The following is a 27,812-nucleotide window of genomic DNA, read 5'->3' on the forward strand; positions in this document are numbered from 1 at the left end:
ATAATAACTGGCAGGATCAGTATTGTATTTTCTCCCCAGAGGACTCCTCCTACTCCAACAGAGTCCAGAACTTTATATTCATCCAATAAGAAAAGCATGTGGGAGGAACCTGCTCGTGTGATTGGTGCAGAGTTTCACAGCTCCCTCCCTCCCTCCCTTTCTGAGGAGTTGGAGAGAGTTCCCTGTTAGTTTTTTTTCCTCAGCCTCAATTTCTGAGTTGCAGAGGAGAAGAAGGACTTAGCCTGCCTGCTGCCTGTGTACGGTGGTTGCCAGTCAAGTTGGAGAGAGTGCGTGTGTTGGCATTGTTGTCGATTTCAGTTTAGCAGTGAAGTGGATCAATGAGACTGAGCAACATGTGGGCTGCATGTCCACAAAAAGAGCAGGTGGGTAACGTCTCCCTCTCTCCTTTCTCTACTTGTCTCTAAATCTGCTCTGGTCTATTTGTGTCCATGGGCTGGGGGAGATCTGTGTCTCTGTGGCCCCTTCTTGGGATCATGTAGAAGAATGTTTGAGACTTACTTCTTTGTGTTTTGTTTTGTTTTGTTGTGTTGCTGCACTAAATATGTTAAGTTGTAGCTCTGTGCAGTCATGGTGGAAAGATGTCTTTGGTTCTTAAGTTGAGTTTGTGTGCACTTTTTTTTTTTTTTATCAATGAAAAGCTGCAACAAGTTGAGTGTTACTTCAGAGCTGTGTTTGTGTGTACTGTACTGTCCTCATGACCCTGTACTCACACCCCTCTGTGAAAGTTAGTCCCTGCAGTCGGAATGTCATGCGAAGCCTGGAGATATTTTGCTTCTCTTTCTTTACTGCTGCTCGCTCATACCGACCCCTCCCCTTAACTTTCCCCCTTCCTCTCGTCTTCTGTTGTCTTTGCAGCTGATACACATGACACTGACCTCTGGCATTCAGTAGCCTTCCTCTTGCACAGGCAGTGACCTCATTACTGTTGTGATGCAGTAATCTTGAACTGTTGCTCCTTTCTCAGGCTGAAAGTTTGTGGTTGAGTGTTTAACTGTGTCGACCTGTTTCATGTGGTGAAAGGTTTTTGTGATCAGTCACGAATCTGAACAGTGGGGGAAGACAAAGAGTTTGAGTTTGTGGTCCATGACAAACTCGTCTTTTGTTGAAAAATGGAAGTCATGTTTTTCTTATCCCATGGCTGCCTGTGTACTTTATCTTCTTTGGAAATGTTGAAAGAATCTGGGATATCTTTAGCTTAGCAGGCAGATTTAGTGCTTCAAATTTGTTCCAGATGTGGGCAACTGTTTCATATGCTCGCTCAATATCTTTGAAAACCCACAAACCCTTTTGCAACTTTTTAAAGGTAATCATTTGTGTAGAATCGAAATTGTAATTATGGCATTTTTCAACAGACATCTGTTTCTGGAGCTTAAATTGTGGATCTGCATCACAACACTATTCTCCATCTTGCTTGTCTTGAGCTGTTTTTACACATGCAGTTAAGGCCTGGAAATTTCCAGAAATCTTCAAGGCGAGCAACGTGTAAAAACGAATGGCTGAATGTTTCACTCTGACTTTACTCTGAACATATCTATGCCAAGCCCCAAAGTCAAAGTTGGGTAAGCCTTTGTGTGCACGCAGCATGTGACATTCAGGAGGGGGCGATGAGGTGGAGCTGGACACAGTTCATTAAAATCTATCAATTGAGCCGAATGAAATAAAACAACATGCGAAAATAGCAAAGATTTATTTCCATAGTAAAACATGTTCACTGTGTCATTTGGTGCACAGACCTCATAAACACTTTAGATTGTCTTTTTGTCTAATCAGTTTTTTTGTTTTTTTTTGACTATTTCTCGTTCTGGGAAAGTCTTGTTCAAAACCTATGTCAACAAGTCCAAAACATCAAGATGTGTCATGGTATGAAGGCATGGAGATGAAGGCATGGAGATAGTTTTGTTGTGAAACATTCACTGCTTTGTCTTTTAATTAACTGGAACACAATACAATTTTCACCATTCTATTGGGTTGAAAATAAAGTTATCACGACTCGGTCTTTAACAAGCCAAACTTATCTTTATGACCTGTTTCAAGTCAACTTGAGCCGATCATTTCAGTTCTCAAATGTCCTATACTTTCAGCCCTGCTACTGTAATGATGGCGACTGGGAGTCACATAAGTACTCAGAGGAGAATTTTTGCTTTGGTAATAACCAGGCTCTGACTCGGTTGCCGTGGTAGGCCTGAGTCAGGCTTGGCTTTAAGTCAAGCAGAGAGAGCAGTTCCACCACTCCATCAGCACAATGATGCCTTGTTTTAGCGCCAGCAGAACACTACTCTGGCGATGATGACACTTTTCTCCCGCTCCTTTTCTGGCATCCACTGTATGTCTTGCTTTCTCTGCCTATGTGACCATCCCGATCCCCCTCTCCGTGGTGTGAAGGATTAGATAATAGGCAGCTTTAGTGTGGGCAGAGAGAGAGAGAGAGAGAGGTGTCACAGACCTCTCTTGTTGCTTCTCTCTCTCTCTCTCTCTCTCTCTCTCTCTCTCTCTCTCTCTCTCTCTCTCTCTCTCTCTCTCTCTCTCTGTACCATCTGCGCCATGTGGAGCAAGGCACGGCACAGTCTATAAATGCCAAGTTAGACTTATTCCAACTATACGCATGCAGTGTGTCAGTGTGTGTTCACCTGTTACCATCAGTGGTAGTCTGTTACGCAGACGATGTGGTGGTGTACATTTACAATAGATTCAAACATCCACTTTGAAAGGCCAGAGATGTCCATCAAACATCCAAGAATAGATGGTGCATGTCACAAGTTCTATCTATCTTTTTCCGAACACTGGGTAATCAGTGACAGCACCTCTGCTGATGTTGACATAGTCATTCAGTCCGCCTCCAGTGTTCTCTTCAATAATTTGACACTTTGCAAATACGACCAAAAATGTAAAAGCGGAGGGACAAAAGTGGGAGTAACAGTTACTGTTTAAAACAGAGATATGAAGAGTTCCTGTGACTGATGTCTTAGAGTTTGGTAGAGATAACTAGACTGTATCAACATCACACCCATTGATTAATAAAGCAGCTGTGACAAATCTTAATGACTAATAGTTGATCACTGTGTCACACCTTTAAAATGAAATGGCAAAAGTGCAACTAGCTACAATGACGTTCACTGCTTCCTCGAATGTATGATTAAAATCTCATAATTTGTAGTTTTCTCACTTCTGATTGGGATAGATCTGCCGCTTTTGTCAAAAGAAAAAAATCCAACAACAATATCTTTGATATCATTTACACCATGAAGGTCAATCCTGAAATCATGGTGTTAAACATAATGGAAATGTAAAGAATATTTACACGTCTATAAATCAAACAGATTTTTTTTCATATGATAAATAGCTTTACACACTGCTGTGAAATGACATGTTTTAACAACAGCAACACAACCAAGATTGTCATTTAAGATGTAGGATTACATTCTTTGTAATGTCTCTATAGTTCTTTGGTGTTTTCTTTGTGTTTCCTCCCAAACCACATTGTTAATGATCAGCCATCAGAAGTGATTAAAATTAAGACCCATTTTTGATCACTCTGACAAGCTGTGTAAACACAGCTGTCTCTTCAGTGTCTCAAGTTCTTGTTCATAGCTAGACAGTGGAAGGGGATAAGATAACAAATAAGGGACTTCAGTGGAAACATGAACACCATCAGCCCTGTTTGAGGACACTGACTCCGTTGAAGGTTTGTTGTAGGTCTCATGCAGCGTTAGTAACTCCGCTCTCAGCAGTAAACGGCTCCTATCTTTCACACCTCATCGTGCTGCTCCTGAATCAACACACTACAAACTCCATTGGCGTCACAGAGATGTTGAATGTGTGGTAAAGGCGAGGTCAAAAGTTTTGCCATAATTGTTTGAACTGTGAAGATTTTTCATTCATTGCTGATTCTTCAAATGGTCTGAAACAGAAGATGACATTTGTATGAAGATGCAAATGTAATATTAACATCACATAGTTGGGAAAAAAAGGTAATCCAGGAAATTCAATTCAAGACCACGAGAATAAAATGTTGTTGCGAAACAGCACTTTTGGACAGAAATAGCGAAGCAACAGAAAATGCTGTTTCTGTTTTTCAATAGATTCCTCCATGGCGGGTCGACCTTGTCCTCTTTCCCATGTGACCCTCCCATGTCCCTGCACTGTTGCAGAATCAGGCTTACTTACTGGACAAGCTTACGTTTCTGTGTTTGGTTTTCTCTCTCTCAAAGGAGATGAATGTGTGTGGCTGTGAGAAATAAAAGAATCAACTTGAACACATTACTGATTGTAGTTTAACCTCGTGTAACCTTCAGTGATTGTTTAACTTTTGGTACCACTCTCCAATGCGCCCAAATGTATCATTAACTCGTGTTTTATTGATTTGGTTCATCCTATAAAAAAACACAGTCTGCAGTTCAAACAATCAATAAGGTGTCGCTGAAAAGAGCTTTTGGCTCACCCTGTTAATACAGGCCATCAGCTAAAGTTAGCATGTCAGTATAGAAAAGTATCAAAATGTTAAAGCTAAATGGGCAACATTTAGCATTTTTGCTGCAGTGATTCCTGCACAGTACCTGCTGAAAAATACAAATTCACTTATCAACTTTTTGATGTCAACCATGATCATGAATCAGCCTTAGAGGTGATCGGCACAATATTTCCCCCCTTGTTTTTAGGTCTTTATTATTATTTAACTCTAAGCAAATAGAAATACTGTTACTCACATAATCTTGCTTTTTTAAGACTAACCTGCTGCTCTGTGAGGGACAGAGGCAGAGATGCCGTGCTATCCTGTGGAGCTTTGTAAACATATCAGAATGTATTTTGGTGTTTCAAACATATGCATTAATCTCCAGCTGATCTATAACCTTCTCTCTCACACCAGAACAGATACTATAGGGATGCAACAATAATCACCCGACGGGTCAGTTTGTACCTCAGTTTGAGTGAAATCAACCTTGAAATGTCGAGAAAGAGTAAAAAGTGCTGCCAGACTTTCCAAAGTTTTCAACTATAGTGCGTCTTTGATTAAAATAGTTCTCCTGATATTGAAGTTAAATTTTACATTTCATATAATGGATTTTTTTTAATATCAGAATTAATGAAGGCTGTGTTGTGCATAAAAAAAAAAGTAGTAATATCTTTTAAATGACTTTCTGGTGCTCGGTGAGTGGTTACGTTTTATGTGTGGCTCATTAAAAAGATTGAGTTCCCACTTTAATGATTTAATGATACCTCATTCATTCCTCTCTCTCTCTCTCTCTCTCTCTCTGTCACACTCCACCACAGCTCCTCTGCCTGTCAGGTTGAACTGTGTAATGCTTCAGGTTGGGCAGAGTGCGTACCCCTTCAGACGTTTTCAATGTCTTCATTTCACCACCAGGCTTTTTTTTATCATGTTTCTCCAGTTTTCAAAATCACTTGACATTATTAACAGTGATGTTGTCTATCAATGATAATAAAACGTTTCTCCACCTATTGACATCTTGCCTCATTAACACTTCTAGCCATTTGAAAGTCACCTGATAACTTCATATTCTTTGGTATCACAGTATTTCCTACTGCCCATTCATTTCTCTGCTAACTGGAGCACCTACTGTATGTACCATGGCTTCACACTTCTGTCTATTTAGATCGTACCCTGACGTTGAGTTGTGATTTTGAATGATTTGCATATGAGCTAGTAATGGTTTTCCGTAAGTATTGCCATGACAACAGGACAGGAAGCAGGAAGCGCTCCATTCGACTGTAATAATGAGATAACCTGTGCATGCTACTATAACCTCACCGTCTCTTTTATTTTCTGAAGTATCACGCTGTAGATGCAGCCACCATGACCAGTGCTTTTAATGTGCCTGCTTATATTTAACACATGTGTGCAGACATTCAAAGCGCATGTAGAATTCCAGCTCTGAACACTGCAGTTAACCTTTCATGTCCTGCTGGGTGGAGGTCATGGATATTCTTGGAGAAGCTTGAAATACTTCTGCTGGAATTCAAGATCGCACGCAAAAGCTCATTCATTTGGCCTTTTTTTTTTTATTTCATGACATCGTGTTTGTCTACCAAGACAATAATAATAATTATAAATGGAGCTTCAATAGCCTTAGCCTAGTGGCCAGTTTCGGTAAGGTAGGTATGACACATATATCTTCATTCTTAATTCTATCCTCCAACTCGAACTTGATCAAATGTCGAAGACACTCACTCTCTGTAGGTTGGTCAAACTCTGATGTTAAAATAGTCTTTTTCATAATCAGAAGCAGGAGTACTGTCAAGCAAACATCAAGGCCTATGCAGTACTCTTCCTCCAAAGAGGCATGACAGAAAACGTTTGAGAACCACTGGCCTATAATCTGGTTTTAAAGAGTTGCTATACAGTGGGGCGCCGGGGTTCGAGTGGTTAGGGCGTGCGCCCCATGTACAGAGGTTGCACGGAGCCGGCGACCTGGGTTTGGGTCTTACTTGTGGCTCCTTTTCCATGTCTCACTGCTCGCTCTGTTTTGCTGATTTACTCCATCCACCATCCTATTTCTAGATTTAAAAGCATAATCAAGAAAAAAAGGAAAAAAAAGTTTTTGAAGTTTGTAAAAGGTACATTTCCCCGTTTATTTCTTACTGTATAAAAGGTTACTTGAAAAGGATTTCTATTGAATTCTTACACGTGTCTCAATTCAGGAAAATGAAGAACGAGAGAATGAATGAAGAGAGCTAAGTGTTTCTCATGAAACCCAGACACTCGGTGACTCCTCTGACTGTGTGAGCGTGTTACAGCTTGTTGGTGCAGTGAGAATGTTTACCGTCAGCTTGTCATCTGTTGGCGTGCGGGCTCAAGTGTTACTTTCTTGGCATGAACATTTTTAGCTGCGAACTGAAGAATTCGGCACTACGCAGAGAAATAAATGCTAAACACCTGTTTCTTACTTTAGCTGGAGGAGTGATGTTCATCCTCTATCGACACTTGTCTGGAAAAGAGTTCAGGATGAGGACAGTCCTTACAGATAAAACCCCGATAAGTCTGAATGAGAGGGATTGCTTTCCTTTTTTGGCTCCACTGACTGTAAACACATTGACTTTTTCTGTGTTTGTGTTTGTTGCCACCCTGACTAATGTTCGAAAAAACGATGAATCACCGAAAAGCTCATTCCTTTGGTGCTACTCCTCCCTGTTCCCAGGCAGAGAAACGATTGCTCTGTCTGCTGTTTTTTCTTCAAGAATTGCCAAACTCATGAAATAACTTTTAAGGGATTTCTAACTCTTCCTGAATCTTTGGGCCTTATGTTCTGAAAGTGTTTTTATTTCGCTTGAAACACTGTTTCTGTTCGAAGTGTCTGCTTATTGCATGTCTAATGTGTGCTATCATGTTGACTTTATTTGTGGCATGATGATCATTCTTTTACACTGCATGAAGCGTTTGGGATCACTGTGAGCTGCTATGAGATAACCGAAGGCCCTTCTATCCCTGCCCGTGAAAACACTTTCATTTCTTCTGTGTAACTCTTCTTTTGAGCTCGCAGGCCTCGTGCACTCTTACACCTGTATGTTGTTCCCTCTGCTGTTTGTCTTCAGCTCTGCCCACGCAGATGCAGCTCCTGATTCTTTTTTTGAGTCCTTTTTTTTGCCCTTCAGTTTGACTCTAAGGTGTTTGACGTCACTTTATTGGGTCCATTTGTGGGTGGTTGTTGTTGTTGTTGTTATGCTGCATTCATGTGCTGCTCGGGTGGTCCAAGTATCCAAGTTGGGAAGTCGTTCTTTTGACTTTCGTGCGCTCGCGTGATTTCAGTCCAAAAAGTCGGAATTTGAGCAAAGAGTTGATGTGTAATATGTGAATTTAGAAAAAAGTGTTTTTACATTAAACATATTCTGACGTCAAGTCGGGAGTCGAGTTGTTGTTTCGACTTGAGCAGGTGTTTGTGTACATTTTAAAAGTCGGAAACATGTTTCTCCGATTTATCCGACACCACATGAATGCAGCATCAGCCCCACTGAGCCGCCTTATGGTGGGAGCGTAACAGGACGGAGGCCCTAAGCAGACATGCATCCATGCATTTTAAAATACACTGTGTTAGTTTGAAGTTTCCTCTCGGGCCCAAAGAAGGCTCAACATATCACATTAGTGTGGGCAAAGGCAGTACGGCCTGTCACAATGGCCAGCCTGAAAATGATCCTGTAATCACAAGAAATGAAACTTACAAACTTACTATGAGCAGCCTGAGTAAAGGTGTAGATAAAATAACCTGCTGAGATGTGGGGACTTATTAAAGAGCGAGAATGAGCATGAATATAATGTATGAAAGCTTGATTGTTTCGGGCTTCCATACTGTGAGAATCTTCCAGAACAGTCTCTATTACACCCCAGTGAATACATCCTGGGGGGGGGATTTTTGGTGAACTTTTATAGTTTGCATGCTTTATTCGACAACATGTTTGTAAAATAAGAGATGAAGAAGGATCTCAAGGCAAAGGAAGCACCGACTGTTCCTTTCTGCTTCTCTCTTTCTTGACTCTTTTCTCATTCGTCGTCTCGACATTAATGCATCACAAGTTTGTGGATCAGTGTTGGATGACTGATTTTTCTGCTTGCGTGTCTTTTGTCTGAACGAGTCTTTCTTCTCTTTTGTTATTGTTCTCTTTTCAGGACCGTTTCCTCCACTGTGAAAGATTAGGAAAGATAACCGAGCTATTGCAGCTACTGTAGGTGCCGCTTTTGTCATCCTTCACACCCCGCTTGGTTTTCAAGAAGTCTGCTCTGAAAGGGAAGTCAGAGACGTTCGGAAAGCAAAAATGAGAAATATCTTCATGCTTAAACGTCTCAGGAAGAGTTTATTTGACATATTTAAATCCCTTTTCTGAGACGTGTTTATGGTTGAGGAACTGGTTAAAGTGTAAACATGAACTTCACATGACAACATGTAACCTTCTCAGTGTTTACATGTGTGCATGCTGCAAATATTGACTGATAAGGTGTAGAAAGTGTGTTCAGTCTTTGAAGTCACAGAACCAGTGCAGGTGTAGACATGACAAAGTCAAAGAAAAACAATGACAGAATATTTAGTGAGGTTGTCTAATTTGAACTCAATCTGCTGCTCTCCTCTCTCAGTAACAGGTCGACGACTGAATGAAGTGGACACATCAGGCTGCAGATGTTCTGCCTGGTTTACACGTGTCTGTGGTGGATTCAGACAAATATCTTGAAACATAATGGCACTGGAATGCCAATGGGCTTAAAATGGGCTTCCTTGATGTTTTCCTCTCTGTTAATGGTGTCACGATAGCGTGCAGGGTTACTGTATATGGTCTGGTTTGTGTGGAATGTTCTCCGCTGATATTTTCATTGTGCATGTTTTTCATGAACAATTTCACTACAGTCAGAGAGTTTATCGACTGGGTTAGCTTCCCCCCCTGGAGGCACAGACAGCAGAGGTGCAGAAAGACAGTTTTATCCTTCGTCGACTTAAAAAAAAACTTGCAGCAGATGTTTGAATGGGGGGGGGGTGCCTTTAGAGGGCAGTGCTGGTGTAGCTCTATTGTTATGTGGCATTACCATGATGTATAGAACAGAGGCTATAATCCTCGTCACACTGGTCACAGGTTAGACCCCTAACGTGATGCTGCCCCCCCCCACCCCCCCCTCTCTCTCTCTTTCCCCACAGTTACTCTCTCTTTAAAAAAAGGGCCCCAAAGCCCCCCCAAATAATCAAATCCAACTATAGAGGATGTTGTCCTTTACCGTAGAAGAATTCTCTGCAAAAAACACAAACCTAGCACCCTCCAAAGCCTCCCTCCACACCTACAAAGAGCATACTACCATATGTACTCACGCACACTCCTACACACACAAGAAATGTCTCCTTCTGTGTGTACAGTGAGAAGCATGTTGCTCTCCTCTAAAAGAAGGAGCAGATTGTGCAAAGATTAGTCGGCTTGTTCAGTTCTGCATTTTGTGACTTGAGTGGTGACCACGATTGACCTTGAAACCCTTCCACAGCTGTGTCTACAGTGTGTGGTTTTATTATGGAGTCTGTCTGTCTGTCTCTTTTGGAATCGGTTATATACACAGTAGCTCATGACATTTTTTTCTTCTTCAGGTTCGCCCTGCTCTTTGGGTTAACTGCTGAGCATGCTGGGTAAGGCTCCGCCAACGACCAGTCGCCTGAACCTGGTGAACGCTGAAGTTTCTGACGCCACAGCGGCCCTTGACGAGCCAGATCACATCAAAATGGCCGACCTAGTGGAGAGCCTGGATACCAGGGAGCTGGACATGGGAGAGGGAGAGGAGATCGACTATGAAGGGAGCTCCTTGGGTGCGTTTTGACATATGTTCTGTTTGTCTCAATCAAAGTGATCTCAGCAAAATTTAACCAAGAAAAAAAAGAAGCAATGGAGAGAACATGATCAAATAAAACAAAGGACATACTGCTGAGCCTCAGACCTGGTTTGAGAGTTTGGATTTTTCCTTTACATAATTTAGATCTTACAAACTTTACCGGAGAACAAAACAGACACATTTGACCTCACACCACGAACTAGCGAAGCGCAGAAAATCTTCAACAAAGGCCGACTGTTTTCACTGAAGCATCCTACTCACTCCCAAGAAGCCTGAACAACTCCTACATGCACAACCTGAAACAACATGCTCACCACCCTCTCTCTCTCTCTCTCTCTCCCAGGGGACACTCGTATCCCGTTTTCAGCCGTGTACGCCACTGTAGGCTTTAAAGAGGACAGCGCTAAGGTCTACCTCCCCACCGTGCCCATCACTGCCCGGATCCTGGAGGTGGAGAGATTCACCACTGCGCAAGACCGCTTTAACCTGTCGCACCACAGGAGCGTCAACAAGGTCCTGACCACACACAGCTAATACTTCAGGCAAACATTGAGGGAAGATTCAGAGATGACTCTGTTTTCTTGTTCTCATTCCTTTGGTCATTTAAAAAAAAAAAAAATTTAGAGGAGTTATTGTAAATGCTTCTGTGGTCTCAGCTTTAATGTTGAGACGACATCTTCAGCTCCTTTAACACAGCTGTCTGTTAAGCAAGGGTCTCCAACCTATTTCTCGTATGCTATGGGAGCTTGTGGCCCGGTTTAGGTCGCCCAATAGTTACAAACGTTCAACAAAAGATGCAGCTGGAAAGTCTCTCAATCAAATACACAAATTTCCCACCCAATCCAAAACATTTAACCAAGATAGGCTTAGCAGCTTTCTAAAGTTTTTATTTTTATTTTTTTCTAATATGTTTGTCATCCCCTGAACCCAAACAAAAATGTAACACAACCTTTAATCAACATGTCCGGTCCGTTTAGTACGCTAGCTAACTGAGCTAAAGTGACCCATGCTATAAGAAGGCTTGTTTAGCCAGAATTGTGATGAACAATAAAAGTAGCCATGTCAATAAAAAGCAGGACGTATATTCCCGCGTGGGGAGAGGTAAATCACGTTATTCACAAATGTGAGCGACGAGGGTGTGTGGGTGGTCTCGTAGCTTTTCAGTCAGCAGAAGAAGCGACGTGAAGCACCACCACGCTTAAGTCCATGGTAACTTCACACAGAACTTACCTTTGGAGGAAGCTGTATGAACTGACGAGGTGAACGAGCTGAAAGCAACAGCTATTAATGGTGGTAACAGAGGTATCATTTAAAGTGGCGCACACCCAAGAAGCCTTATTGGACCAAATGGCGTGATGATGAAGGAAGTGACTGGCCACAGTGACTGTTGTCTACTTCTGCTCATTTACATGTTGGTGCACATGTCATTACACAATGACACAAAGTCTCTCCACTTTGTGTTTTTGGAGTATTGACGTTGGACATGTAGCTTGATTGAACAGGTGTTGTGTTGATAGTTTGTGACTAAAGGTGAGCGTGATGTCAGATGGAGCCGCTGCTCTAATTAGATGATTCAAACTGTAATAAATTTAAAGATCATCATGTACACTTCTTCATGCCCTTACCCCCCCGTGTGTGTTTGTGTGTGCGTGTAGTCTCTGCCAGCAGTGTTTAGGATCGAGCTGAAGCACGGAGAGTTTACCTGGGTAATAAAGAGGAAGGAGAAACATTTCATGGAGCTGCACAGAGAGCTGAGGACGTACAAGACCTTCATGAGGATACCGCTGCCTTCACGCAGGTTTGTGCCTACACACACATAGATTTGAACTCCCACTCAGCCATTCACTTCTCCAAGCATCACGTTTTGGATGTAAACAGAAATTCACATGCATACTTGTTTCTGATATCATTGCACTGACTTGCAAGTCTTCTCAAGTTTTTTTTATTACACTGAACCAACTTTAATTTGAAGAATTGAACATGTTCTTTAAAGAACAGTTCTTCGTCCCTGCCTGGGAAACAGATCATTGAGAACTTTTTTATTTCTGAACTGCACGTTCCTTTATTTTAACTTCTTCCATTGTGTCTCTATTTTTCCCTGCCCCTCTCTCTTTCTCTCCTTCATACACACTTAATAATTCAGGAATGTGGCCCTTGGTGTTTAACAGGATCTACTTTTTGCCCTCCTCCCTCTTCCTCTGTTCCTGTCAGTGTTCTTGGCCACTCAATAAATCTCTGTTTCATTCAGTTTATGTCCTTTTGTCTCCCTGTGGTCCTGCTTGAGATAAAAAAGTGCAACAACAACCCACAAAACGTCACATTTATCCAAGCGTTTACAGGAACACTGGAAATTGTGTTTGAATTTCAGAGCTGAGAACGTGTTTTGTTTTTAGCCTTAGGCAATTTGAAAAGCACTCTTTGGAAAAGTGTCCTCAAATGGCCTGTACTTTCTTTCCTCTCTGCCTCAGCCACACAGTGAGGAGAAGGACAGTGAGGAAGAGTGAGGTGAGGGAGATGCCCTCCCTGCCGAGGGGAGGTGGAGACGAGCTGGTGCGAGAGGAGCAGGTCTCCAGCAGGAGGGTAAGTCACAGCCGCGTCTGCAGCCTCTTTCACTTTTGTCACATCTTAACATGATGGCAAAAAGCTCTCCTGGCACACACTTGTTGCCATGGCTCTTAAGTGTGTGTGTGTGCGCGTGTGTATGTGTGGAAGTGTGTGTTTACACGCATGATTTTGACATTAAAATACTCACAATGGCCAAAATGAAGTGTGTGTGTTTTTACAGAAACAATTAGAGGACTATTTGAACAAGCTGCTGAGGATGGCCATGTACCGCAAATATCACCACACTGTGAGTAATCGTACTAAGCACTGCAAGCTGTGTCACTTTAACACAACCTAATAAAGACTGCCTGCCAAAGTCAAATTACACTTCATATTCATGTTCTGTTTATTATTCATTTCTGTCAACGTGAGCCAAATGTACCACGCCGACTTCTGTAGAAACCTGAGATGCACTATTAAAATAAACACATGAACCTGTTACTGTACTTTTCATTTTACTGTCCTCTCCCCTCTGGCTAGAACATTGTGTGAGAACACACGACATGACTGTGTTTACCCACAGCACTCTGTCTGCTTTATGTTGACACATAGGTGTTTAAGCGTCTGATTACTCATTGAAGCTCCTGTGAAGAACTTTTATCCGTTATAAAACATGTTGACATGGATGGTTTTTTTTAGGTAGGTGTCAAACGACATAAACTATAGCATACTGAGGAAACAGTCTTCCCTTTACATTTTACACAGCAAATGTTCACAAAGATACATTTGACAGTTAAATAAGCAGGATGAGGGCCACTGGTGGAACAGTGGTTAGTGCGCGCGGGTCATGTACAGAGGCTGTAAGACCAAGGTTCGAATCGACCTGTGGCTCCTTTCCCGCAAGTTGTTTCCCACTTTCTCTCACTGATTTTTTCGACTCCATCTCTCCAGTTAACAGAATTTGTATCAAAAAACAAAAACCAAAACCCTACCTGAGGGGGTCCTGATAGCCTTATGTCACATGCCCCATCTATGAAGGGAATCATCCTTTAGTAAAAAATATAAAGACCCCCCTCCTCATTACTGTACAAAGTCATCAACTTTACGTTGTGTTATGCTCTGTTGGTCTGTATGCTTTCCAAAAACGCAAAACAAAATCCTCACTGTAAAACTGTAAAAAACTGTACAGCTATCTTGAGCGACTTATAAAACTACTTCCTGTTTGATGGTGAACACTTTTTTAACATGTCAACAGCATTTGACGCAGACTTTTGAGCTCAAAATGGGAGTATGTCCAAGGTGTCAGGACGGTCCAAACCAATTGTGAGGGAGATAGTAGCCACCCTGTAGGAATGGCTAGTTGTAATTCAGAGGCAGCAACTTCCTGTTGTCAACAGGTGGCGCAGTGACGATAAGAGAAAAGAACAACTTGAAGGCCTTCAGTAAGAATAATGCACCAATGATCAAAATGTGACTTTAACATGTTTAATTTCTCGTACGTGAGACAAGACGTTCAAATTATTTAACGTTAGCTTCCTTACGTTTATAATGTTAGCTTAAATGTAGAATTCCCTACGTCTCACTCATCCAAAGATTTTCTACATAAAACAGGTGTGGCTAAACAGACAGTAGATTTATGAGTTTAATCTGACTTCTTGGAGAATATTGTACTCTTTATTATACTAATTCACTGACAGAGCTTGCTCACACAGCAGTAGGCCTACTATTTTTGGCCGTATCACCTTCCCTGATGTGCTGACGTGCATCATTCTCACACTTAACAATTTAATATCTGAAGTGATGCCACTTGTTGAAATAATTTAAGCGACCCACTTATAGACGGTATGTATAAATGTCATTGGTATCTGCTCACAAAGTCACACGTCTTTCTGTGTACAGTATGTCTGAATGTTTTCTTTGGCTAGCTGTAATAAATGAGTCATTGTGTGAAAACTCTTCCTGTCTGTTCTCAGATGGAGTTCATTGACATCAGCCAGCTGTCTTTTATTCATGATTTGGGACCCAAAGGACTGTGAGCACTGACTCTTCTTTCAAATATCTCTTTCTTCTTATGTACACAAAACAGATCCTGTGTCAGGTGGATGAACAGTTCACAGCAGAATTAAGTTCTTGAGCTTAAGTTCACAGGATCAGGGGGACAAAGTTATTTTCTAAGATTAGACTATTTTACAAACTTCCAAGTTAAGATCTGTACTCAACCTGCATTCCAACTTTTTGCAGATGTTTCACTTTTTTTCCGTCTCTTGCAGGGAGGGGATGATCTATAAGCGCTCAGGCGGACATCGTATACCTGGCATGAACTGCTGTGGTCACACCCAGGCTTGCTATCGCTGGTCCAAACGGTGTGTGATTACATCTCTCCTTTTTTGTTGCTTTGTCTGTTTTTTCTTTACTGTTGTTCTTGGTTTTCAACCTTTTTCTTATTTTTCTGCCCCCCCTCCCCCACATTTTGCTCTAGTCACGCTTACATACTGTGTAAATGTTGCTGTTGCTATAACATGTTTTCCCATATTTAAGCAGTTCTTATTTGTTTTTTTGAATGGAAGATATGAAAAAATCATTTTATTTCTCAACCACGTTGACAACAAATGGAAAATCCTTAATGTCTTAAATAGGATGGATTGGAAAGATTTAATAGCAGATTTGAAGTGTTTTGTTCCTTTTGTACTGGCAAACTTGTAATGTAGGTGTGATGGAAGTACAAATTTCTGGCAGGGAGCGTTCTCAGCGCGGGTGTTAAAACACAGTGACCGCACTTTGCATATTTAAAAATACAAAAATAAGAACTTCTTCAGAAGTGATCGCGTTGGCTCCTTATTTGTAATTTTTTTAAACTTTCTTATGTATTTTGCTAACACAGTCTTCGCAGCATGTTCAAACCAGCTGCAGTGACACGCGCTTGTCTCTTCATTTGTTTGTCTGTTCCTGTCCCTTTCGCTTCGTCACACCCAAATTATTATGTGAGCATTTTTTTTTTTTTATTGTTTTTTTTTTTCTTCCAAAGACAACACAAAATAAATCCCACACGTTTGAAACGCTCAGCCCGTCCACCTACATCCCCATGTTGATTTTCATCCTACACCCGTTCCAGGAAACAAGAAATACAAGAAATGGTCCACAGAAATCCACAAGAACTTCACACAGAAACACAAATCACGAATCGTGATGACCATGATAAAAACTGTTTGTGTGTGTGTGTGTTGTGTGTACTGTAGCTGGCTGGTGGTGAAGGACTCCTGCCTACTGTACATGAAGCCGGACTCAGGGGCCATCTCCTTCGTTATGCTAGTGGACAAAGAGTTCAGCATCAAGATGGACTCCAAAGACACAGAGACCAAACATGGAGTCCGGATTGATAGCCTCTCCAGGTTATTTTACTGTGTTTGTGTGTAAATTATTTCATTTGTGTATCAGATGCCTGTAGTAAAGATTCCCTCTAACACAAATAAGTTTGCATTTATGGGTGGTTTGAAGTGTAGAAAGAACATGTTTACAAAGTGCGCCTACAGCATGTCCTACTGTATCACAGAAGAAAGGCCTATAAAGCCAAAAAAAAAATCCTTAAAAAGCAGAGATAGCATTTCCAACATAGCGACCGCCATTGACGGGCTTCAAAATTCCACTTCAAAAAGCCTTCGATGAGGTCACTGAGACAATGTCCGTGTTTTATACAGTCTATGGTTCTATACATAAAAATAATGACCAAAAAATTCTTTCATAAAAAATGAGTAAATAAGTATTTATTTTGGTGGCCCCTGTGGACCAGAGCAGTACCTCTTATTGTTTTTCTGACGTCCTGGAAATGTTGTCAGTTGTTTTTTTTTTCTTCCCCACAAAAAGTCACCCTGCTTAATCTAAACAGTCCAATGAATCCCTCATTGAGGATCTTTGCTAATGAAAAAGTGAAAATGGCTGTTTCCAGTGTGCGTAGTTGATCACTTCATCGTAACACCGACTGTACCCTGAGGAAGCACTTTTAGCCATTAAAAAAAGAAGGGAAAAAAAGCTGTTTAATCTGATGGTCTTGTTTATAGCTCATGATGAGACATCAACATTAATTTCAGCAGGTTTCATAACCAGGTAGGTTGTTAGATCCCCTTGATACCATGTGCTCAGCACAGTGATGCTTTTACCACAACTCCTTCATGGTTGGTCCACTATCATCGGCTGGGCTACCACAGGCTCACTCACTTCAGCTCAAAGAATGAACCATATGTTCTCTTATCTGCTAGTATTAAGCACTTTGTTTTGCTGAGGCCAACAGCTCCATGTAATCACTTCAGGGACCGCCAAAGAGAACTAAAAACTGGATTTTAAATATTACCACTTGAAAGATAATGTGAAGGATTTCCTGTTTCAATGTAAAACATATTTTCTACTTCTTTCTTCATTCTCTTGACAGGACCCTGGTGTTTAAGTGCAGCAGCTACAGACACGCACGCTGGTGGGGTCAGAGCATCGAAAGCTTTGTGAGGGAGAACGGGAAGGCTTTTCTTCGAGATCACCGCTTTGGATCTTTTGCACAGGAACAGGAAAACATCCCGGCAAAATGGTAACTGTGCATTTGAAACTCAAAATAAACACATTTTCCTCATAAATTCAGTTTTCTTTGTGTTGAAGATGTCTGACAGGTGTGAGCCGTTATCGCTCTGTACCATCTTTAAAATCTTTTCTTAAATCCTCCTCTGCTGGCAGATTGTGTGATACTGAATCATCTCATTATGTCGTCTTTGCACTTAGCTCGGATCCTTGTGAGAAAAACATGCTTTGCGGCTGTGAGCAAACGGACAAAGAGTGTTTAAAGAACTGTTATGTCATGATGACACAGCGTTGGGTGCAGTCTGACGCCTGCAAGCTTAAGAAAGTTGGGGAAGTGGAGACACAGACGCACTTCCACTGCCCTCGATGTCTTGCCTCCTTTTTTTTGCGCTGAAAAACAAACTGTGGTTTTGTGTTGGGCTGTGAGAATCTGACGCTTCTGAAAAAGCAGAAGTAGTTAAACATTTACTCTGAATGGTTCAAAGTGGGGCACTGCACACGCTTGTTTACTGTTGTGTAAGTGTGTGTGTGTGTGTGTGTGTGTGTGTGTGTGTGTGTGTGCTTATAAATAAGCCTAAGTGACAGATGTCTACGTTCACAATTCAATCTGAATGATTGTGTTTTTGTTCTCAGGTATGTGAATGGAAAAACATACATGGAGGACGTGGCTGATGCTTTGGAGGAGGCCAAGGAGGAAATCTTCATCACTGACTGGTGGTGAGTGTCATTGCATCTCCAGCTGCAAGAACTGCATGAGATCACAGAATTCGGTGCTTACTGAATATCGATCCGGGTAATGAAAAACCTCAAAGCACATGTAGGCTAGGTCAGGTCTCTTTATTTGTATCTGGAGGTAGATTGATAGTGAGGGAGTCGGCCTTATTTTGCACACATGATCATGAGGACAAGCCAAGACATGATGGTGAAAGTGACAATAGTGCTCAAGACTAAAAGTTAACCATTCAGAACACAAAATAGTATAATATTATATACCATCAATCAAGAATATAAAAGTTTGTAAAAACAAGCCATACGCCCAGCTGTGAGCTGAGCCAACTGGACACTGGGCTACCCTGAAAGTGTCGTGTGTACTGTCACACATTACATTTTACATTACCCACAAGCCATTGCTCTCAGCCAGTAATACAATGGTGCTAGCTCTAATTACAGTCCATCCACACACCCAGAATAGAAACACATTGACAGAGAGACAGGCTCGCTATAGTATCTGTCTACTTGTTCGCTACACCCACCCTCCATGTGTCACCCTGCACTTTTTTATGTGGGGTTTGCATACCTGTGTGTTATTTTCAAGGCAAGGCATCCAATTACTTAATAAAGTTTGGAGTGTGTGAATTTAAAAAAAAAAGAGAAAAGGAAAAGTGGTGTATTTTTTTTTTTAAGTATTGAGTTATATAACAGGAAATAAAACACTGTATTTGTTCGCAGTTTTCATTGTTGCGACGGGGTCGTTCAAAACAGTCTGCAGTCCCTCAGAGACGTATCTGTGTCCGTTTGACGTGGCTGAACGCTTTTTGTTCCAGGGCTGTAATCACAGGGCTTATGGTTTCAACCAATGAGATGTCTGTGTAAAGTGAGACAGTTGAATTGTAGACATGTAAGATCAGGGCGCCAATGGGATTGAATCCTGAGACTTTATTAGTGCTTAATGTCTATTCTGTCTGAATATTAGGGTCAGACCGATTTTTGGTGCTGATACTGATATTAATTTTGGAGAAGTGAAAAAACAAAACAAAAACTACCGTACCGATAAATCAGCCAATATCTTTCTTAGATACTCATTTTGTTCATCCCTTATTTGCAGTTAACAAATATTTATAATTAAGACAAGATAGTCACTCAACTGGAGAGTAACTTCACATGTACCTGCATCAACACTTGACGCTCTGGAGGGTGATAATTTTAAATGTAAGCCACATAGCGCCCTCTGCTGGTGACAGCGAGAAGGAGAAATACTAGTCTAATACAATGTAACTCAAATTAAAGGCTATTTAACCGGTGGAAAATTCTCACATATCTGCGATTAAATAATCCGATACAGATAGTCCCTGAATACAGTAATATCGGCGGATATTATCGGCCGGATGATCAATCGGTTGGGTTTTACTGTGAACTGAATGTGTGAAAGAATTCTCACTGTTGATCTCTTTCTCTCTCTCTCTCTCTCTCTGCGCCTCTCATTTGTCTTTTGTTTCTTGGTTTCTGTGACTTCCCTGACCAGGCTGAGTCCAGAGATCTTCCTGAAGAGACCTGTTGTCGAAGGGAACCGGTGGAGGCTGGACTGCACCCTCAAACGCAAAGCTGTAAGTATGGATTAGACAAACGGCTAAGACGAACACAATTATGTTGAACATAAAAAAGTCACAACGTCCTCTTCATTCTGGATACAAACCAAACAAATATATTTAAACAGTCAGTTTCACATTTTCTTTCTACAGCAACAGGGAGTTCGCATCTTTGTGATGTTGTACAAAGAGGTGGAGCTCGCCCTCGGCATCAACTCAGGCTACAGCAAGAGGACCCTCTCGCACCTGCACCCAAACATCAAGGTGACTAAATCACTCCGGGTAACCAGAGTGTGTGCAGGAAGATTGTTTCACGTACGCCTATGTGAATCAGTGTTGCGTTTCATTTCCTGTTGCTCAGGTGATGCGACACCCAGACCACGTCTCCTCCTCCGTCTATCTGTGGGCGCATCACGAAAAGATTGTTGTCGTCGACCAATCGGTTGCCTTCGTGGGTGGTATCGACCTCGCGTACGGTCGCTGGGACGACAAAGAGCACAGGCTGACGGATGTCGGCAGTGTGACGCGCTCTGTTGCCCTGGAGCAGGTTGGACACACAAATACTCACAAACACACACACACACTACTAATTAAAAATCAACAGTTTGGAGTTATTGGCAATAAACACCTTTCCAACCTCCTGACAAATGGTTCCAATAAAAGAGGAGCAAACAGAGCAAACTGTGTGATTGTAACTCTCACAGTTGGGAGGTGTTGGTGGGGGAAGGAGGAAGATGAACTGCGTGTACCCTCAGTGACAGCCTGTGGTTTTTATGCTGCTCTCTCACAGTGCAAACCTTTGAATAGGCTGCAGGTTTTATTTCACTAGTTTTTTGTGGTTGATTATCCGTAAGTCACAGACTTTAGCCTTTCCTTTCAGTTTCTGACAGTTAAGCACAATCATCCCTGAGCAAAGCCTCAACCTCTAAGATGTCGTTTTAGATTCCTTTCCTGTGTCATTCCAAAGTTTGAATCTGTGTGAACAAAAATGAACATTTTCACCTTCCCATAACTACATTGCATAAACGTAGTTTATGGGTAGTGCATAGCTACTTTTTTATTTCCTGTTGTTTCCATGTTCCTAGGCCGGCACCGCTAACCCTCCGTCCAGTAAGGGTGTTTCCTTTGTCGACGGGATATCTGACGGGATATCTGACGGCATCTCGAAGAGTAACGGACAAGAGACGCCACCCAGTGAACCGTTGGAACTGCCAAAGCTGAAGGGGATTGGACGCAACAGGAGGGCTCGCTTCAGCCTGTACAGACACCTGCACAAACACACTCTGCAGCATGCCGACAGTGTCAGCAGTGTTGACAGCACGGGTGTGTTTATATAACTATTAAAACATGGATATAAACCTTAGTTTATGTGAACTGCAATTGAAATATGCTTGACAGAAATGAGCTCCATACCATGAAACATGTGTAAAAAGATTACTTTTATTTATTCTGCATGTGTTCTTACTGTTTTTCTTTGTGTCTGTGTGTTTGTAGGGAGTGGCTCCGTGCGAAGCCTCAAGACAGGTGTCGGAGAGTTACAAGGCAACACGCGCTTCTGGCATGGAAAAGATTACTGCAACTTTGTGTACAAGGACTGGATCCAGCTGGAGAAACCTTTTGATGGTCAGTTAGAAAAACAAACACACACAAATGCACACTCACAGAAACTCACTTTTTCTTACTAATAATTCAAGTCATCTTAGATATGCTGGTCTCTATTTGTTCTCCTTGTTGCATACAGTATGTAGCTGTGAATCTTATGACATTTCCTGTTAAAGTAGCTTGGTGAAAATAAATACATAAATAGTCTTCTGGAAACTAGTTGTGTTGAACAAGCAGCATCAAACACTTCCTTGTTGCATTGTTTTCTCTCCCTCTCTCTGAACCAAACTCTCCTCTTTCTGATGCACTTTTCTTCCTCTCTTTGTTCGCTTGTTTCCACACTACGCAGATTTCATCGACAGGTACACAACTCCCAGAATGCCTTGGCACGACATCGCCTCTGTGGTTCATGGTAGAGCTGCTCGGGATGTGGCCAGACACTTCATTCAACGCTGGAACTTTACTAAGGTACTGTGTCAACACACGCACACGCACACACACACACACACACCCATACATACAAGCACACACACGCATACACACACTGAGTCCATTGACAAACAACAAAGGGATGGAGAGCCGGATGAGGACTTAAAGCTGAACTTGTTTAACCAGGACTTAAAAACTAAAGCTTCTTTGTTGACATACTTTAACCAACTTTTTAGACTGCTATCTTATTATTAAACGATTTCAATATATGTAACACTTGTGCAGTTTAAATCACAGTGAGTTGCAAGTGAGTGAGTGTTATGATTTTTTCAATTAAAAGTCAAACAGACCCATAAACAGTAACTGGGCAGATTATGACTAAATGTGTGGCTGAATCAGTGGAAAAACACTTTAATCCTCGCGCTCAAGCTTTCCATGGCATCATTGTTTTTTCCCTCCATTTCTCACTCTTTTTTTTCCTTTCCTCCTCTGACACCTATGTACTCCAACTGCATCCACTTCAGATCATGAAGCCAAAGTATCGCTCTCTGTCTTATCCATTCCTGCTGCCCAAGTCTCACTCCAGTGCCGACGAGCTCAGATATCAGGTCCCTGACTCCGTCAATGCCAAAGTGCAGGTAAGAAAAAATGCACTCATTCGAGCACTATTCACAAAATGACGCATGGTGAGGACTGTTTGGTCTTTCCTTTCTTAATAATTACACAAAATGAGAAAGTCGGGGGAAAAAAACAACCAAACTATTCACCAAACTTAAAAAAACCACTGGCAGAAAATTACAGAGAGAATGCACCCCCCCCCCCACCCCCCCCACCCCCCCCCCCCCCCACAAAAAAAAAAAAAAAAAACCCCTCCCACTTTCATGTTTGACTTTCCACAAGCAAGTCTGCAAGCACCACTGGACAAAGATAAAAGAGAGTGAGCGTTCAAAGACTCTCCATGCGCCAAAAAGTTATATAACTTCAGAGGTTTGCACTTGCGATTGACCCTCGAGGGTTTGCAGCCTCAAGGAATGCACCTTGGAGAGAGATGGTTGACTAAAATAAGAAACAAGGACATATGGGTCTTATCACAACTCCATCAGGTTTATTTGACGTTTCATTGTTACAGTAGCTCTGTTTAATGTGAGAATGGTTTAGTGTGTAAAAATTAAACAGAGGGCCTGATTCAACGGCTAATCCTGTGCAAAAAGAGACAAAAAGACAGCTCTGTAGAACAAACTCTGTTTGTGTCTTATTATAGGAGACGTCATTCATTCATTTGAGCAAAATGTCTATTCATTCCTATGCAAATAAGCTTCACTGCAAAGAACTGTGTTGTCCACAAACAGCAGCCACAGACTTCTGCTAGTTGGCGGTAACTGCGCTACAGTATTTAAAGTGGTGTTGTCATACTCAAAGTTTCCAGTGATCAGAGTTCTGCCTCTGGATCACCGAAAAGTGAGCCTTTAGGTATGACTGACATTACGAATGTTACTCTAATAAAGGGTGAACTTTTTTAAACATATATATATAATGCCTTTATTTGTGAGACAGGACAGATGGTACAGGTGGAAATCAGAGAGAGAGGAGGGAGAGAGAGTGGGGAATGGCATGTAGGAACGGAGCCACAGGTCAGATTCAAAACCTAGTAGTATTTTAGCCTCCATACATGAGGCACGCTAAATAACCACTAGGCCACCAGTGCCACATCTCCACGTGATTGACAAAAAACAATTCCATACTTAGTGCTCAATAGTGTTAGTTATGGTCCACACGTCACATGCAAACACAACTTGAAGTCATAAAGGTGGGAAAAGTAACAAACAGCAGCTTTTTGTTTATAGTGTGATCAATATGGCTGTCAATGACTGGGATGTCCACAATTGGACAGGTTGACAGTGAATCACAGAGTTGACATACAGCGTCAAACAACAACCCCCTTTTAGCAACTCGGATGTCTACGTTACATTATTTCGGCGGTATTTAGCTCCTACTCTTAAACATACTCACATATGGTCGACTCATTTAACCCCTCTCATGATCTCCGTCTGCGTGCACAAGGTGTTACGGTCAGCGGCAGATTGGTCTGCGGGCATAAAGTACCACGAAGAGTCCATCCATAACGCCTACATCCAGGTCATCGCTAAGAGCAAGCACTTCATCTACATCGAGGTAAAACACACAGAGAGACACACATCCTCCAGACGCACAACGTCATCCTCATCTTAAATGTCTCTGATTGGTTTTGTGTCCCGACTCCCTCTCCGATCAGAACCAGTTCTTCATCAGCTGTGCCGACAACCGGACGGTCTACAACAAGATCGGAGACGCCATCATCGAAAGGATCCTCAGAGCATACAAGTACATCTCTTTATTGAGACCGTTTGTTTGTCTGCATGAAGTTTCTTTTTTAAGTACGTTGTGTTTGTAATCGAAATTAGAAGTGAGTTTCCTTTTTTTTTTGATTTACTAGTGGCACTGCTGGTGTTTGTCTTGCATGTAACTGATCCGTGTTTGCTCTCAGGGAGGGGAAGAAGTACCGTGTGTACGTGGTCACCCCTCTGCTTCCTGGATTTGAGGGAGACATCACGACAGGAGGAGGGAACGCCCTCCAGGCGGTCATGCACTTCAACTACAGGTGAACCACATTGTTATCAGTCCCTGTTTCATTTTGAAGGAGGAACAGTGAAGGGAAATGAGAATGCAGTTGTTAAATTCCTTTCTATATTCCTTTCAAGCTCTTGGACAAGAATATAATACATTTCATAAATATTCTGCCTCCTCAGAACAATGATCAGAGGGGAATACTCCATCATCTCCCAGCTGAAAAATGAGAGTAAGTGCAAAAACAAACTAAAGTGTTCAATCTTAATGGCTAATATGAAGTGAAGTTCATTCTCTTATCTCCTGCTTGTTTGTGTTTTTCTTCCTCCTTGTCCTCTCAGTGGATGACCACTGGATGAACTACATCTCTTTCTCCGGTATGCGAACGCACGCCGAGCTGGAGGGCCGTCTGGTCACGGAGCTCATCTACATCCACAGCAAGATGCTCATCGCTGACGACAACACCGTCATCATCGGTGCGTCTCTCTCACGTTCTGTCCTTTTTTTTTTTTTCTTCGGGTTGCTTTCGGCGACTGCTATTTTAGCATCTCTGTCTTGACACCATTGAAAATGTGATGAATCTCAAAATCTGGCATTTTTTCTCAATCGCTCACCATGTGTGCAGCTAAAACATATGACTATAAATACTATTTAAAATAGAAAATGGGCCTGCTGCGCCCTCTGCTGGGTGATGAGGTGCAGCTCACTGCTACAACAACGATCAACAGGTCTGAAAATCCTGAACGCCTTCGTTTTTCCCCCTTTTTTGTAAAGACATGAAAGACTTTTCTCGTGATATTTGTGTTTATAAATGCTCCTAAAGAGAACATCAATGAAGTAAAGAAGTTCAGTGATTTGATAATGAACCCGTACAGTTGTTGTTGTTTTTTCATAATTAAAAAGTATGCTAGCAAACAAGAAGTGAGAAATGGATTTTCTGTTTGTTTGTTTGTTTTCAGGTTCTGCGAACATCAACGACAGAAGCATGCTGGGTAAACGCGACAGCGAGGTGGCAGTGGTTATCGAAGACTCTGAGAAGGTTCGTGCTGTGATGGATGGACAGGAGTATGAAGCTGGACCGTACGCACTCCAGCTTCGCCTTGAATGCTTCAGGTGTGTGTGTGTATGTGTGTGTGTGTGTGTTTTGGGGAAAACCCTGTTCCAAACATGCACTTCTCTGGATGTTCACTCATTCACTTACAGCGGGAGAATATCACAGTGTGGAGTTGTGAGGCCAGCTATGATTAAAAAAGAATGACGCAGAACAACAGAGTCGGCTATACAATGCTGTAATTAGAATGTTTGCCTTTATATCAGTGCCATGTGTATTTAGTAAATGTCACCATCCGCTCGAGGTGCGACCTCTCATCAGCTCACACATGTAACTCAGCCCGAAAACTTCAGGGCCCATATTCACAAACATTCTGAGAAGAAAGTTCCTGACTTAGTTTTAAAACATCCTAGCAAGGACTTTTAGCCATGGATTGATTTATTATGACAGGTACAGTACATTTAGATTGATTTAAAAATGTTGTGCCTTCCTTTGGCAGAAACTTTTATTGCATAATGAAAAAAAAAAAAGTCTTCTAAATGTAGTGCAACTTTGTCCTCTCGTTCTCCTCTCGTCTCTCTATCTGGACAGGACTGTCCTTGGAGGCCATAATGACTCAAGTATCGACTTCTCCGACCCGATCAGTGATCGCTTCTATAAGGAGGTGTGGATGACCACAGCTGGACGCAACGCCACCATCTATGAGAAGGTATGGTTTGATGTGGTCGTGCAGAGAGGATATGTGCCTGATGATTGAAATACGTTTTCACGGGAACAGATGACAGCTGAGGTCTTAATGAATCGATAACCTTCATAATGTCATGAATGCATCAGCTGAAAAAGTCTATGTGAGCATGCGAGCAGTCTTTAAAGGTTATCGTGGTCATGATTCAGTGAAAGAAACGTTTCACGTCATGCATCAAACTCTTATTCTTAAAAGAGCTGTGTGGGGATTTAGCAACACCTAGTGGTATAGTTTCACACTGCACACAAGCTCAATAACGAGCCTTGTTCTAAGATATTCATAAAAAAAAGGCATACATGAAAACATCCGTAGGAATAAACGCAGTTGATTTCATTGTTCTTAACTCTCCATGTTTAAAACACTGAATCTTAAAGTTCTTGTCGTAGTGGGACGTTCAAGCAAAGGTTGTTGTTAACTTAAACAATTTGAGCTCAATATGGTGGCCATATTGGGACATTTTAGACTGATTTGAGTTTGCAGTGTTTTGTGCTCTGGGACTTTAATTAGTGTTCGTGATTCATTTCCAGCCAGTTGGAGCCGAACAGAGCCTCTTCTGTCGTTAGAATCTGCCCTCGGGGACGCATGGATGTTTGTGCAAATATTAAAGCCTTGTTATAAAAAAAACAAAACAAGTTAAATTAACAAATAATCAGAGTTAGGAGGGGTGTTTGATCTGTGTTATTAGTGCTGAAAGTGTGGGGGTGTTGAGGGGTGGATTAACATAAAGAACTAAAGAATAAAGAAGCCTCGGCCAGGATTTTGTAATGTGACGCACGACTTGCAAACCTTTGGGGCAAGAAAAATTCTCACAGTGTTCCAGCCATGTCAAGATAATTCTTTGAAAGCATATTGCACTCCTCTCTGTACTACCCTCTGTGGGCCTGTCTTTCATTGAATTGGTTCTTTTTTGTTTTTTTGCTTTGTGTTTGTTTTCATCTGTGGCCTAATGGACTCCTGAGTCTCTCCGTAATGATGATGATGATTTTGCTGCAGGTATTCCGCTGCCTTCCTTCGTCCTTGGTGAGGAACATGTCCGAGCTGGAACAGTACCAGTCCAAACCAGGTTTGGCCCAGACAGACCTGACACGCGCTCAAGAGGAGCTGCGTAAAATCCGAGGCTTCCTGGTCCAGTTTCCTCTTGACTTCTTGTCCGAGCAGAACCTCCTGCCTTCTGTCGGAACCAAGGAGGCCATGGTCCCGACTGAGATCTGGACGTAACTTTTCAGCGTCTTGATCGAAGTATCCAGATTGTTGTCCTCCCAATGGTACTTGTGGATTAAGAGGTTGCTGGAAGAGAAGGAGTTAAAAAAAATGTAGTTTGGATTGAACTGACTGCTGGTCACTCTCAAATCTGTTTCTACTGAAAACACTAAAGAGCAGTTACAACGTTGTAGGGAAAGCACTACGTTTTGGGATGTATGAAGAACAAAAAAAAAGCCACATTTGAGGACACTATTTGTGACTGCACTCAAGAGGTCGGGATGAAAAACATCTGTTTGAATTTAGGGTTTTGGGAATCAAACTCTGGATGCCTGACACTTCTGACCACTTGAAAAACTGACAAAGCAACAAAGATTTCGAAGGGACCAGGGTGAGGCTGAAAAAAAAAAAAAAAAAAAAATATATATATATATATATATATAT

At 41.8% G+C, this 27,812-nt stretch overlaps 2 protein-coding genes across 2 annotated transcripts in view; one reads left to right on the forward strand and one right to left on the reverse strand.

Moving 5' to 3' along the window:
- nceh1a (neutral cholesterol ester hydrolase 1a) overlaps positions 1-9,145 on the reverse strand; it is a gene marked incomplete at its 3' end in the record, with an annotated part of 204,343 nt that extends 195,198 nt beyond the window's left edge. Inside the window, exon 1 of the mRNA XM_079369237.1 lies at positions 9,130-9,145. The remainder of the gene's footprint in view (positions 1-9,129) is intronic.
- Positions 139-27,812, forward strand: pld1a (phospholipase D1a). The gene is made up of 26 exons (XM_079369745.1): positions 139-383; positions 10,089-10,304; positions 10,671-10,840; positions 11,983-12,125; positions 12,796-12,907; positions 13,113-13,178; positions 14,845-14,903; positions 15,142-15,234; positions 16,108-16,260; positions 17,295-17,444; positions 18,065-18,148; positions 19,674-19,755; positions 19,891-20,001; positions 20,099-20,284; positions 20,823-21,060; positions 21,232-21,360; positions 21,689-21,807; positions 22,293-22,406; positions 23,830-23,940; positions 24,041-24,129; positions 24,293-24,406; positions 24,555-24,604; positions 24,714-24,848; positions 25,332-25,485; positions 26,015-26,132; positions 27,162-27,812. The coding sequence occupies exons 2-26, from the start codon at positions 10,121-10,123 to the stop codon at positions 27,384-27,386; spliced, it is 3,189 nt and encodes a 1,062-aa protein (XP_079225871.1). The 5' UTR covers positions 139-383; positions 10,089-10,120; the 3' UTR covers positions 27,387-27,812.

Source organism: Symphodus melops, assembly GCF_947650265.1.
Source record: "Symphodus melops genome assembly, chromosome: 19".
Lineage (NCBI taxonomy): Eukaryota > Metazoa > Chordata > Actinopteri > Labriformes > Labridae > Symphodus > Symphodus melops.